General features: G+C 44.0%; 1 protein-coding gene across 1 annotated transcript in view; it reads right to left on the reverse strand.

Annotated features, from left to right (window-relative positions):
- Window positions 1–1,487: 1,487 nt before the first annotated feature.
- The window catches only part of capn3a (calpain 3a, (p94)), a 104,300-nt gene continuing 92,347 nt past the window's right edge, over window positions 1,488–13,440 (reverse strand). Inside the window, exons 17-22 of the mRNA XM_078407089.1 lie at window positions 12,782–12,843; window positions 9,874–9,942; window positions 8,518–8,596; window positions 6,938–7,054; window positions 4,032–4,090; window positions 1,488–2,333 (exon numbers count right to left, since the gene is read on the reverse strand). Coding sequence (XP_078263215.1) covers window positions 2,307–2,333; window positions 4,032–4,090; window positions 6,938–7,054; window positions 8,518–8,596; window positions 9,874–9,942; window positions 12,782–12,843 — 413 coding nt within the window. The 3' untranslated portion in view covers window positions 1,488–2,306. The remainder of the gene's footprint in view (window positions 2,334–4,031; window positions 4,091–6,937; window positions 7,055–8,517; window positions 8,597–9,873; window positions 9,943–12,781; window positions 12,844–13,440) is intronic.

A 13,440-nucleotide genomic window follows, 5' to 3' on the forward strand; every position in this document is an offset into this window, starting at 1 on the left:
TCTCAATTAACACAAATATATCCACAAGTTTTAACAATGAAATTAACCCAACACATTGTCTGACCAACCTGCGATTCTGATCGTTTTGTGGGCACAATGTGGTTGAATTTTTTTGTGGAGGTTGGATATTTGTGGAGAATTTAGAAGGAAAGTTCCAATCTTCCTTCTTTTTCGCAGCAACCCTCTCCTGTGGTTCCAGTCCTTTTAAATGCTCATGTTGAGTGTGGTTCTTACATGCTTGAGACCTTAAACCATGACCCTACATGCTCTCTCAGTGAACGTTAAGGATTCTGCTCATATGATCCAGTGCCCAGCTTAAAGTGTTTTTTTATACCTCCAGAGAGCACAGCACATTGGGCATCATCTGTGAGGTGAAGATATAAAGGTGCAGATGTGGAATCTAATACGGATTGAAGATGGGGAGAGACATGCAGTACCAGAGGGAGGAATAGTAGGGGGAAGTGGATGGGGAGAGTGGGAAAGGAAATATGTGATCGGATTAGGGAGGGGTGGGAGATGAGTAGATGGGGAAGGGGAAAAGTACTCACTGATGGGGCAGAGGGAATGGAAGGAAAGGAATGCATGCAGGGGGGGGGGGGGAACAGACAGATGAGAAGGAGGGGGGGGGGGGGGTGTAGCTATACCATTGACACCACCGATGTCCTGGGTTCTCATGCCAAACAGTGCCTGGCCATCAAGTTATTTGTCACGAAGCATAACAGCAACATGGGAAATGAGGGCTGATACCAATGTTTGCCTTAAGTAGTTTTCAGTCCAACAGCTGGCCCAATAGGCTAATAAGTAAACGTCCCACAGTCTAGAAAGTACGCACAACACTTCTGCACAGAGAGTTGGAAAGTGGTTGAGGTTGCATCCAGGATTAGCAACTGAGAGAGAAACTATGAGCTAACAGCTTCTGGCATTGACATAGTGCATTAAAATCACACTCCATTATTAAAAAATGAAGGGAAAGAAAGTAATACGTGTGAGCCTATTGCCAAATAATCTGCTGTTCATTTATCAAAGTCAAAGAAACTCTGTGCTGCCATGAGTCTCCCCAGCAATTACAATGTCAATTTCCACCACCCCATTTCCGTCTGCATCAGACCTGCACTGATATTGGTTTACAGTCGGACATGGTAATCATACCCAGACACCATTTAAGCAGCCAACACAGCTCAGCTTTTCAGCCAACGTGCTGTGTATTCTCACCTTGGCAGTCTGCAAAGACATTCTAGGATATATTTTTTTTAATCCTGACTGTTTCAGCAGTAGTTTATGTCAGTCTTGTCATCTACAGTTTTGTCATTGCCAGAAACTAATTTGAGAACTCAGTCATTTTGACATATCTGACACCCTTTAATTTATTTTTCACCTCTAGCCTTTGCCACTAAATTCACTAATCATACCAATCTCCATCATCATTTGTTCCATCTACCACTTGCAATGTTTTGCCCCCACCCCCATCTCTCTTTTCTAGTTTTCTCCCCCCCTACTCAATCAGTCTGAAGAAGGGTCATGACTCAAAACATCGTCCGTCCATTTCCCTTCACAATTGGTGGCTGACCTGCTGAGTTCCTCCACCACTATTTTGTTGCTCAAGATTCCAGCATCTGCAGTCTCTTGTGTTACCAGCAAAGTAATACAAGTCTTCTGGAATTTAAAGACAAAATAAGAACCACAAATTCTACCCCTGGAATCAATAACTGTCCAATAACATTCTATATTGCCGGCTCCAGTAGCAATTTACAGAGATGTTTTAAATGCCAAAACCTCTAATCATTTTATCTATCACCATGGCAATTACAATAAAGAATAGCAGAACAGAAATGTTAATAAAAGCCTGGTTATTTTCCACATAATCACTGCTCCATCTGAGTCACTGAAATAAGGAAAACTATGATTGATAATCGCCCTCCTTAGTCCTGGCATGCTGAGTCCAGTTCCAGTGATTCAACTGCTTGTGAGATCCGCTAACTCATCCCAAACTAATCTGGGATGTTTTAGTTATTATCAGGCCACTACCTACAGGCCATGAGAAACTAGGGTAGGGGGATTGTTGGAAAACTCAATCAAGATCAATAAAGAAATCCTTAAATTGGTTTCAGGTGCTCCAATTCCGAGAGGTTCACACACACACATACACACACACACACGCACACGCTGATCTGACAGTTTCATGCCGCAGTCCTTCTCCTGATTATTCCAAATGTCACTGAATCGAGGAGTTTGGCTTGCTGTATGGTGCTGTTGAGGTTCGCATGTTGAGTTTGAGGTAAGAGACAGATCCGCAAATCCTGTGACCCTTAAGCATATATGGTAAGCTGCAGCCACTGTGGAAATGAGATCACAAAAAATTATCCCACAGGTAAGGTAAGTGGAACATTCAATTAACTCACGAAGAAAGATGAAGCATGTCCTTCCAGAGCTTCTCTTCACTCCAATTTTAAAAATCCACTTTGCTAAGATTTCTATGGCAGACAGGGTGCGTAAATCCAAGTGTAATTGTGTCTGACATTGCCATAAAAAACTCACCCCAATGACTGAGGCAAAAGGCCCCAGTTTAACCGCAAACAAGATTAGATCTAGTGGGATTTTTACCACCAGCCACCCCTGTCACCCAAAGGAAAGTATAGGCTGTGTTCTTCTGAACTCTATCTACCCTCCCTATAACTAACTTGTCATATTCTGATACCGTGGGCCCAGAACCAGTTTGAGGTATTGCACAATTATGGAGGCATACAGTAACAGTGATAATTTTGTGTGGACTCCTGCCAGTCAAGACACCTTTAATAAAGTGTGGTGACAGAGTGTTGCCTCCCCACCACCACCCTCCCCCTTGAATGAGGAGAATGAACCACAGGTCAGAGATTACTTTCAGTGAGAAGGCTACAGATGGGAAACTTATGAGTAGGAACCTGCCATCTTTTTTTTCCAGAAGAAAGGGTGCATGGTGAACTGATGTAAAGATACAGCCTGGAAACAGGCCCTTCTGCTCGCTGAATCCACGCCAACTATCAATCTCCCGTTCAAACTAGTTCTAGGTTATCCTACTTTTGCATCTACTCCCTGCACACAAGGGACAACTAACAGAGGCCAATAAACCTGCAAACCAATGGTACATGGGAGGAATCCAGAACACTCAGAGGAAACCCATGCAGTCACAAGAAGAACATGCAAACTCCACACAGACAGCACCAGAGGATCGATCCCGGGTCTCTGTGAAGAGCCAGAGTGGGCTACCTTAGAAACTGGATCAATCATGTGGATTTTAACAGAGTAAATTGCGATGGAAATTATTCCTGAGTGAAATGGCACCAATCACACAATCGGACGATGAGCATCAGTGTGCCTGACCTTGGAGTCAGCAGCAGACCAAATTATGTAAGTTGTCACACAGTGCACGTTTCAGCTCACGCTGATAGAAATTGGATCTTAGAGTTCCACACAATGATCGTTGTGGGGAGATCGCAGAACTAGGAGTACAGCACGGCGTGTTCTTGCTTTGCTTGTGTTTTAAAGTGACACATTGGGGCACTTGACAAGGCAGTTCCATAACTGCTCATACTGTACATGTTTCATCCTATTCAGGCCAAGGCCTTATGGCTAATGTAACTATTAGAACATAATGTCATGCTTGGCTCAATGATCGCGTCACAGGATTCTAGGTGGGATAGGGAGGAGAGCAGACCATGGAGAATGAGACATGGGATGAGGAATATCTCCTCTCACATGGCAGCCTTCACTACTGGTGTTAGTCTGCCATGGTGGCTGGGCTTTAACCCAGCACAGCTCTCGACTAGAGACCACATTGACACTGCTGTACATTTGTTGTTGCAAAGCTGCAAACATTGGGCACCAGCACAACGATAAAGGAGAAATGCCATTTTAGCCAACAATTCCTTCCAGAAAACATGAAAAAAATATGAACAAACAACATCTTCAAACAGATGCGAATGTCTGGGTCAGGATCTCTGATGGGATTTGCACCTTTCAGTGCCCACTCGGGCTGTCACACGAGATGCACCTACCTCCAGGATATTCAGTTTAATAATTCCATCTCCATCTTTGTCGAATGCATTGAAGGCTCCTGCAGAACAGAAAGGATAAAATCACCATGCTCAATAATACACATGTAAAGATTGCAATGTTGATGCTTGTATCGTGGTACTGAGAACACCAGAAGGATTCACATCCAGTCTTTGCTCAGCTGAGTCATAGTCCTGGAGATACAGCACCGAACCAGGCCTTTTGACCGATTGAATCTGCGCCAACTATCAACTACCCATGCATATTAATTACATCCTCCCCATGCCTTTTATTTTCCCATCAACTCCCGCCAAAGTAGGGACAAATTAGAGTGGACAGTTACTCTACAAACCCACATGCCTTTGGGAGGAAACAAGAGCACCTGGGGTAGACCCATGCAGTTGCAGGGGGAACGTGCAAACTCCCACAGCAGAAGCTAGCATTGAACCCCTGTCTCTGGTGTCATTTACCATTTCTGCTCAACCTGATTGCATTTGTCACTGGTGAACAAGGATATTGCAGAATCGAGCTAGAGATGTAGGAGTTCTTCTCTTTGGTCCTCACTCTATCCATTCGATGCTTCTCTCCCGTCTCAAGCTGGGTCATAGTTGCACCTGGGCCAATGAGCACCACACCCACCCACAATATGTGGATAAGGTGCCCTCACTGAGCCCTGGAAAGTGTTCAGTGCAGCAAATGTCAATCTTGTCCTCAGACAGCTAAGCAGATTAAACATGATTCCATTTAATTCTCTGATGTAACATATTGGTCGAGCCGTAATTTGCTTCCAAACTGGAATTTCCATCCAGTTCTGTGCAATCTCAGAGATCTCAATGGACGCCCAAGTGAACCTTGATGCCTTTCCAGATTTGTCTCCATTCAACAGAGGATAAGTGAAGAAATCCTGCTCACTGATAACCCTTTGCTCAACTTTCATCCACACAGGCTGCACACATCCTTTTCCAAGTCAAATGTTGGTTGCTAACTAGATTGGCAACACAAGGCTATGACTTAGAAACATAGAACATAGAAAATAGATGCTAGAGTAGGGGATTCGGACCAGGATCACCATTCAAAATGATCATGGCTGATCATCGAAAATCAGTACCCCGTTCCTGCTTTCTCCCTATATCCATTGTTTCCGTTAGCCCTACGAGCTCTATCTAACTCTCTCTTGAATACTCACTGGTGGGGATATGATGAAGAGTGGTCCCAAGATTAAGGGTTCAACTTCAAATCTGGAGCAATGGCTCCTGATTGTGAATAACTTTTTTTTTTAAACCTTCATTGTTCAACATATTGGTGTCACTGGCAAGGCCATCATTTATTGTCCAGCCCTAGTTGGTTTTGGTGCAGCCTTTCAATCCTTGCAGCCTTTCTGGCGAAGGTGCTCGCAAAGTGCTGTTGGGGAGGGAGTTCCAGGATCTGGACACAGCAGCAAGGAAGGATCAATGATCCATTTCCAAATCAGGCTGGTGTGCATCTTGGGGATAAACCTGCATGTGGTGCCCTGGCCCCTGCTGCCATTGTCTCAGTGTTGGGTTTGCAGGGGTGGCTTTCAGTGTAGCCTGAGTGAGTAACTCCAGTAAATTTTGCAGATGGTACATCCAAGGTGCACTAGTGGTGGAGGGAATGGGCATTTAAGCTGGTCAGTGGAGTGCCAATCATGCAGACCGCTTTGTCCTGGATGGTTTCAGTGACTGAGGCTTATAGGCAATGTACTTATCAGGTAGGTGCAGAGCATTCCAAAACATCCCTGACTTGTGCCTTGTAGATGCTGAGTGGCCATGGGATATCAGGAGGTGGATCACTTGAAACAGGATACCCAGCGTCTGGCAGCCTGTTGCAGCCATGGTTTCTATTTGGCTGGTTCATTTGAGTTTCTGATCGATGGTGACTGCCTCCACCCCTCAGAATGCTGACAGTGGGAGAAGATAATGCCTTTGAAAGACAGGTATGTTGGAGATGGTGGCATGAATCCTATCTGCCCATGCCTGAATCTTGCTGAGGAGAGGTTGTGAATGAGTATGAACATTATACAATCATCAGTGAACATCTCCATGTCTGATCTTATGATGGAAGGTCACTGATGTAGCAGATGGAAGTGGTTGGGCCCAGGACGCTGTCCTGAGGAACTCATGCAATGACGTCCTTGGGCTCAGATGATTGATCTCTAACAACTGCAGCCATCTTTCCTGAAGTGCCCCCCTCCCCCCCAAGAAGGGAATTGTCTGAATGCATGGGGAGAGTATATTCTTATCATGGGAGGAAGGCCCAGTCATGGTTCCAATCGGCAATGCAATCTGAGAGTAGGAACAGATGATGACCAGGAGGTGGGGACTGCTGGGGTGGGGACATGTTGGTTGAAGAGTTGAAAGAGCAGATGGTGACTCTTGCTCGTGATTTAAGCACGAGGTATTATGATGCTTAGGGAGAGAACCAAATATTTGCCCAGCATATTCAAGTCAGAGATCGATGGAATTGTAGACATTATGGCAACCAAGGGATGTGTGATTAATACAGGATAGTGGTACCAGGGCAAGATATCAGCCATGATGGAGCAGGCATGAGGGTATGAATAGCATATTGCTGCTTCTACGTATTGTTCTTATGTGATAAGTTAACAGAATAAATGGGGTGGAAGTTAAATGAATATATGTCAGAAACACAGCGGTTTGTGTTTGGGATAGGGACACCTGCATTAAATCAGTGTGACACCTGGGGTTATTCATGAGCAATGAGACCAGCTTCATGAATGTTAGCTTCAATTCTGACTTAATCTGGTTCCAAGTATCCCAATAGAAACCACCTCAGGCCACCAAAGTTAAAGGCCCATGTTCCACCTGACACACCAGGGGGGCTGCAGAGCCATTGCTGAGGTGAGGGATGCACACCATTGTTCACTCACTGAACATCCCCTCCAGCCTCACGAAGCAGCAGATGAAGCTGTCGAAGTCCAGGTTCATGTTTACATTGGCGTAGCGCATGGAGATGAGCTCGTACAACTGGCCGTTCAGACGGAAGCCTGCAGAACAAGAAAGAAATGTCTGCTGCACCACACTGACTCTCATCAACAGTCCCCATCACTTCACTAAACCAAGTGCTTACAAACCAATTCCCTCTGACTCAATATAAATAAATACCTAACACTATCTTCTCCCCTGGTACTGGAAACCTCAGCTGCCATATGTGTGGCTTGGAAGTTTCAACCGGCCGCCTTCTGCCAGGTCACCATTGTGATCTCCATATGATTTTCATCGCTGTGTATGAAGTTGAGTTGTTCCCTGTGAAGCGCTGCTTTTGCATGAGAAACTGGGACCATGTTTTCTTGGGAATGCTTTTGGTGGACATTCCCAGAGCAGCTAGATTTTACTACCACATCACTGGCCTGGGAGGTTTCCAGGAAGTGAAATACTTACCAACATCCTGACATCCCTTATGAATATAAAGTACCCCCATTAGCAGGTCCTCCACCACTCCTCGTGACCTGCATCCTACACTACACCACAACACTCCCAATCCTCTCCCTGATATTTGCTCAGGAACAGGAACAACTCATCCAACAGATTTCCTCCTCATTCCCAGCTCAGCAGCTTTACTTGACAGGAGCACATAATGGGAATGTTTAAACTGAGAAGGATGAGACACAAGGATGTTGGAATCTTAAACAAAGCACAGTGCTGGAGGAACTCATCAGTGGGGGGAATGGGCAGATGACATTTTGGCTTTGGACTCTTGTTCAGTCTGATTACAGTAGGGGGCGGGCAGAAGCTAAAAATGTGAGTTTGGGTAGAACAAAGACTCATTCGATGCCATGCTGCCTTGGAAAAGCAGCCAACAGAATCAAAGGCTTGCCCACCCCAGTCATTCATTCTTCTCCCTACTCCCATTGGGCTAAAGGTTCAGAAACTTGAAAGCATGCACCACCAGACGTAGGAACAGCTTCTTCCCCTATTATTGGGCTTCTGAATGGTTCTTCCTTAAGTCAGGGTTCTGTCAAATTCACGTTTACCCTATTGTGGACATTGCACTTTGTCTCTGGGACTGGTGCGCTACAATGATGCGAACTATATCCTGCATCCTGTATCTTCCCCTTTGCTCTACCTATTGCTCTTGGGTTGGATGTGATTGTATTTACGTATAGTATCATCTGATCTGATTGGGCAGCATGCAAAACAATGCATTTCACTGAACCTCGGTACACGTGACAATGATAAACCTAAACTTAAGTGTGAGATTATCGGAGTTTCATTGTATGTGCTTTGCCATGGGAAGTGAGACTGGAGCAGATACGATGGGACATGCTGACTCCCAGAAGCACAGATCACCAACAGAGCCACTCCTGAGAGAGACTCGACCTGAAAACCTCATTGTGATCCCATCCCTGTGGATCTGAACCTTTGGCCCACGGTGTAAGTGCAGCTGCTGAGTTCCTCATAAGAGTGCAGCCAATGCCACCTGTAGTCACCCTAACTCACTGCCACTCACCTGCATCCTTCACAGCACTCCGCATTTCATAGCTATTAATCATTCCAGAATTGTCCTTGTCATATTCCTGAAAAATTGTCTGCAAGTAAACAAGAAATCACAATGATAAAATATTTGGGAGTTTAAATGAAGTTACAGGACCATGTGCCAATGGCCGAGGCCAATCTGCAGACACAGTTCTATCTCTGAGTGACTAGAGTCAGGGTGCAGTTCCAGGCCTATGTCTGAGGGACTGGACAACCAGACTGACCGGCACTTTCACCATCTTACCACGAGCCACAATTCAGGCAGGGATGTGCGCACAATTTCTTCTGGTCACTAGAGTAAAAGTTCTGGTTTGAACTGGTAACCTCACCATTTACATTTTCAAAAGCAATAATAATTCATTATGTGTTGAACAATGTTGCAACATGTCTTACAGTATGTACTGTAAAGAACATGGGCTTAATCACTGTCATATTCTCCAATAAAACTGAACAAGATGAACCTTTCGCCTTCAATTCTTTTGCAATTTATGAACTTTAAAATGTATCATTTATCTGGGAGACTCAGGTCTTTGCCTGGCAATTTGCCCAGTGGGTAGCTGCATTGCAAAATGTCACATCGCCCAGTGTGGAGATGAAGGTTGCATTTTTAATTTCTGATTTTACTTTTGCTTCCCTGGCCAGGGAGGGAGGCAATCGTTCAACCAGCCATTCCTGAGTGTTGAGGTGGAAAATCACTAGGTTTGGCGACCTGCTCTCTTCCCAGGGCCAACCTGCTGTAAAGTACATGTGCATCTGCAGTTATTTTCTTATACTACTGATTACAGGATTAGATCGGTTCTGACCGTACTGCTCCATGGCACTATGACTGACCGGATCTAGGTGATCAATGGGTGTCTTTTGAGGGCATAGCTGATATAAGGGTGTATAGTCAATAATGCCCCAGTGCAAAAGAGAGATAACCATCCACCAATAGGAGAATCCCACAGACAGCCCTGTGTCACATCAGACTCAAAACTTCAATGCTACTAAAGTGGATCAAGTACATTTCTGCTGCCAGTATTGATCAAATCCTAACATTCACAGTTATGCATCCTCACTGACTGGCTGAGGAGTACAGTACAGAGGAGTGGTGTGGTGTAGTGGGGACATGCATAAATCCCTCACCAGCTCTAGTGGTGACTTGACCAGGTTACCAGGTACATTGGGGAAATGAACAGCATTGATGATGGCAAGTAATCCTATCACTGAGAACTTGTCAGTGTCTAAATTAACCTCTCTTCTGGTTCTGCTGATGTGAGAACGTCAAACAACAGTCAACAATAACATTATATGTGGAAATAATTTATCCATACTCCCCAGTGCCACGTACCTGCCATTGCTTAATCTTGTTCCATAGATGCTTAAACTCCGCCAGGCTAAGCTTCCCAGATCCATCTGACTGCAGGTGCAAAGTTAGGGAAGAGATTATAGAAACAAATAGAAGCAAATGTCTAATGGCCAGATCATGAGTTTGTTAGTCTCCCGCTCTGAAAAACCAGGGCTAACATGACATCCAAGGTCAATATACATTCTCAATCAGAAAAATAACAATAGCAAGCAGGAATTATTAATGGTTCCCCTTTGTAAACCCCCAAGCTGAATGTGTAATTTAGAAACCAATGGGCATGTTTGGGTTGCTCTTGGTATAACTATTGCAAAACCAGTGGCAGCTCTTTTAACATCAGCCCACTGTCAAAATCTATCCCCATGCACGTAGCAAACAGAGATTATTATCGTCGTATATCATGCATTGGTTACACTTTAATCCAGAGTTCTGTGGGCACCTTAGGAATTATATATTTTTCTTCCTGTGGAGCAATAATAATTATTTATGCTCAGGAATTTAATATGTTTTCGGAAAATAAACAGAACGGATTTTTTTTTGTTGAAAGGGGACCTTTTTGGTGAGCTGATATACGAGTTTGGGATTGTCAAGGGTGGCTCCTCCAACTTGTTTCTAATTGTAGAAGTTTCAAATATCAGAGGATGCAGGTTCAACAGAAGAAGGTTGAAGGATGAATATTATCTCCTGGGAATTTCATGGGGGTCCTCATGTTCTGGTCTGTGACCTTAGCAGAAAACTCATTCAAATTCCACAGTGAGACTTCTATGAATTTAAAGAAATAACACGTTGAATTTCAACACAAACATAAATTATGGAACATTATCATGAAAGATCACTGAAGTTCACCTGCTTCCAGACACCCCAAATTGTCTCAACCATATAAAAAGCAACAAGTCTTGGGCAAGTTGGAATACTCTTCATTTGCCTGGATGAATGTAGCTGTAACAACTCAAGAGTTTCAAACCATCCAGTCCAAAGCTTTTCTTGTTGCTACCATCAGGCAGAAACTACAGAATCCTGAACTCACACAATATCAGGTTCAGGAACGGCTACTTTCCTGCAACTGTAATAGTCTTTATCCAACCTGCACAACCCTAATGCCACCTCAGAATTGGAACATTATGGACCACCTCTTGCACTACCATGGACTTTATTTTCTAATTGTGTTTGCATTTATGTCTTGTTTGGTTTTGCATTGTTTTTGGTTTTTAGTGTCTTGCAAAATGTATGTGTTGTGGCGGCTCCCAGGGGTCGGGCCATACCACTACCGACCCCTCGGCACGGGAATGGACCGGTCCAGGGGGGCGGCCCTTAGCTAAGGGGATAAAGGACGGGGTTTTAGGTGCGATCGCCCTCTGGCAGACCCGACTGGTCTAGAGAACCCATTAAACACATCGCTCCCGAAATACCCGGCTCCTCGCCTTTATTTCGAGCTTTCTCGACACGCCACAGTGTACTTTATGAAAAATGTATGTCTTTTCTGTGCGCTGTCTGAGCCTATGTGGTTGTGATGCTGCAGCGAGCAAAGTTTCTATTATACCCATACCTCACTGTGCAGATCACAATAAACTCGACAACTTGACCTGACTTGTTTTAAGTTCCAGAGGAATATTTATTCATTAAGAACAACAGACATCACTGACAAGTGCAGGATTTCTTGTATGCCACTAATTGCTCTTGAATAGGGTGGCTTGTTAATCTACTTCAGAAGGCAGTTAAAAGATAACGCTGTGAGTGGGTCTGGATTTACATAGAGATCAGACCAGGAAAGAACGGTACATTTTCTGAAAAACGTCATGAACCAGATGACATTTCATGAAAACCAGGCCATTTCATGTTTAACTTTACTGAGAACGGCTTCTCTTAAATTCCCCAGCTGCTCTGGTAGGATTTTTTCTCTCCAGGCCATATTGCAGTTAAGTGTGGGCAGGTTGGGCCAAAGGGCCTGTTTCCACACTGTATCACTCCATGACCAGTGTTCTTAAACACTATAAGGTACTTCTACAAACCGACAAATGTGATTTTAACATTTCACGGCACATTGTTGCATATAGTTATAACAATTCATCAGTGAATTTCTAGGTAAGTGTTAGGTAACAAAAGGAATTGGTTTCAAATCAAGGAAAGAATTAAAACCGAAGGCCTGGTTTGACTATTCACTCACGGGACAGGGGAGAGGGCAGGATTTGTTTTCCCTGTTCTGTTTGATAGTGGGAGGGCTGGAACCAGTCTCTGCATCCTGAACTTGAAATATAACCAAGGACTTCCCTCTGAATAGTCTTCCAGTGGTCTGAGAAATAATTTGAATGAGTACTGAAAGGAGGAACTGCAGGGAATTTTTATTCAGTTTTAAACGCGGACATAGTTCGCAAGTCCAGTAGTGATTGTGTCTGGGCGAGGACCTCAAGAGTCATAATATGTTCACTGAAAATAAGCCTCACCGATTATCCAGGTTCACAAAGGAATAAAAGCCATCCAGCAAAGAACCAGAGGCTAATCGCCACAGGTGGTGGTAAGCTGAAGGGAAAAATGATCACTGTTGGAATGGAAGGGAAAATGGGAAGATTAAAAACAAATCAAAAAAGAGATAGTGAATTGGCTCCAAAAGTTTGCAAATCACTGAATCAGCTGATCTTTTCTTCCTGAAATAAAATGGTACCAAGTCCAATTGCATTGTTCCTACTTCAATTCAGTTTTTGGTCAGCTATTTTATGATGGGCCAAGAATCCACAAAGCATACTCTTGGATTGTTTTGATTCAGGTTTGTCAGCAATACACTGATCCCCAAGCCAACCTGAAGGCATTTACACATGGATTAAAGTCGGGGATCCTGCTCCAATCCATTACATTAGAGGAAGAAATAATGAGTTCAGTGGAGAAGAGAGAAGGATACATCCATGAGGGCAACCATGCTGCGACAAGAGTCCAGAGCAAACCCTTCAGTTTTAATATTGTCTGCAAGGAGAAACAAAACATTAATATACTGAGTCGATAAATTGACAGGTGAAGGATTAAACATCTATGAGCAATGTGCAAAAGTGACCAAAGGAAAACAATATAGCAAACTTGCTCCACCAGCAATATGTGGAATGCACCTCCCATTTAGACTTGTGGAGGCTGAGAGAGGGGTTGCAATTAATATATTACATATAAGGTGTTCATTCTGATTTAACATAAAACATGTATGCTCTATTGCCAATCCCTTACACACTCTGGTGTCCAACCAATCAGTTGGAACAAACAAGCCTGCCCCACCATCATTAAGATCATGGCTGATCTGATTGCAACTCAACTCCACCTTCCCGTTAACCCATAGTTACCTATTGAATGTGTAGAAAGGAACTGCTGAAGCTGGTTTACACCGAAGGTAGGCACAAAATGCTGGAGTAACTCAGCGGGTCAGGCAGCATCTCTGGAGAAAAGGAATAGGTGACATTCCAGGTCAGACCCATCTTCAGACTGAGTGTCAGGGAAGAGGGAAACTAGAGGTATAAAGAGGTAGGAAAAGAACAAATCAAAGCCAGCAATGATGATCAAGGAAGTGTGGAGCCC

The sequence above is a fragment of the Rhinoraja longicauda genome, chromosome 10 (assembly GCF_053455715.1).
Source record: "Rhinoraja longicauda isolate Sanriku21f chromosome 10, sRhiLon1.1, whole genome shotgun sequence".
NCBI classification, from domain to species: domain Eukaryota; kingdom Metazoa; phylum Chordata; class Chondrichthyes; order Rajiformes; family Arhynchobatidae; genus Rhinoraja; species Rhinoraja longicauda.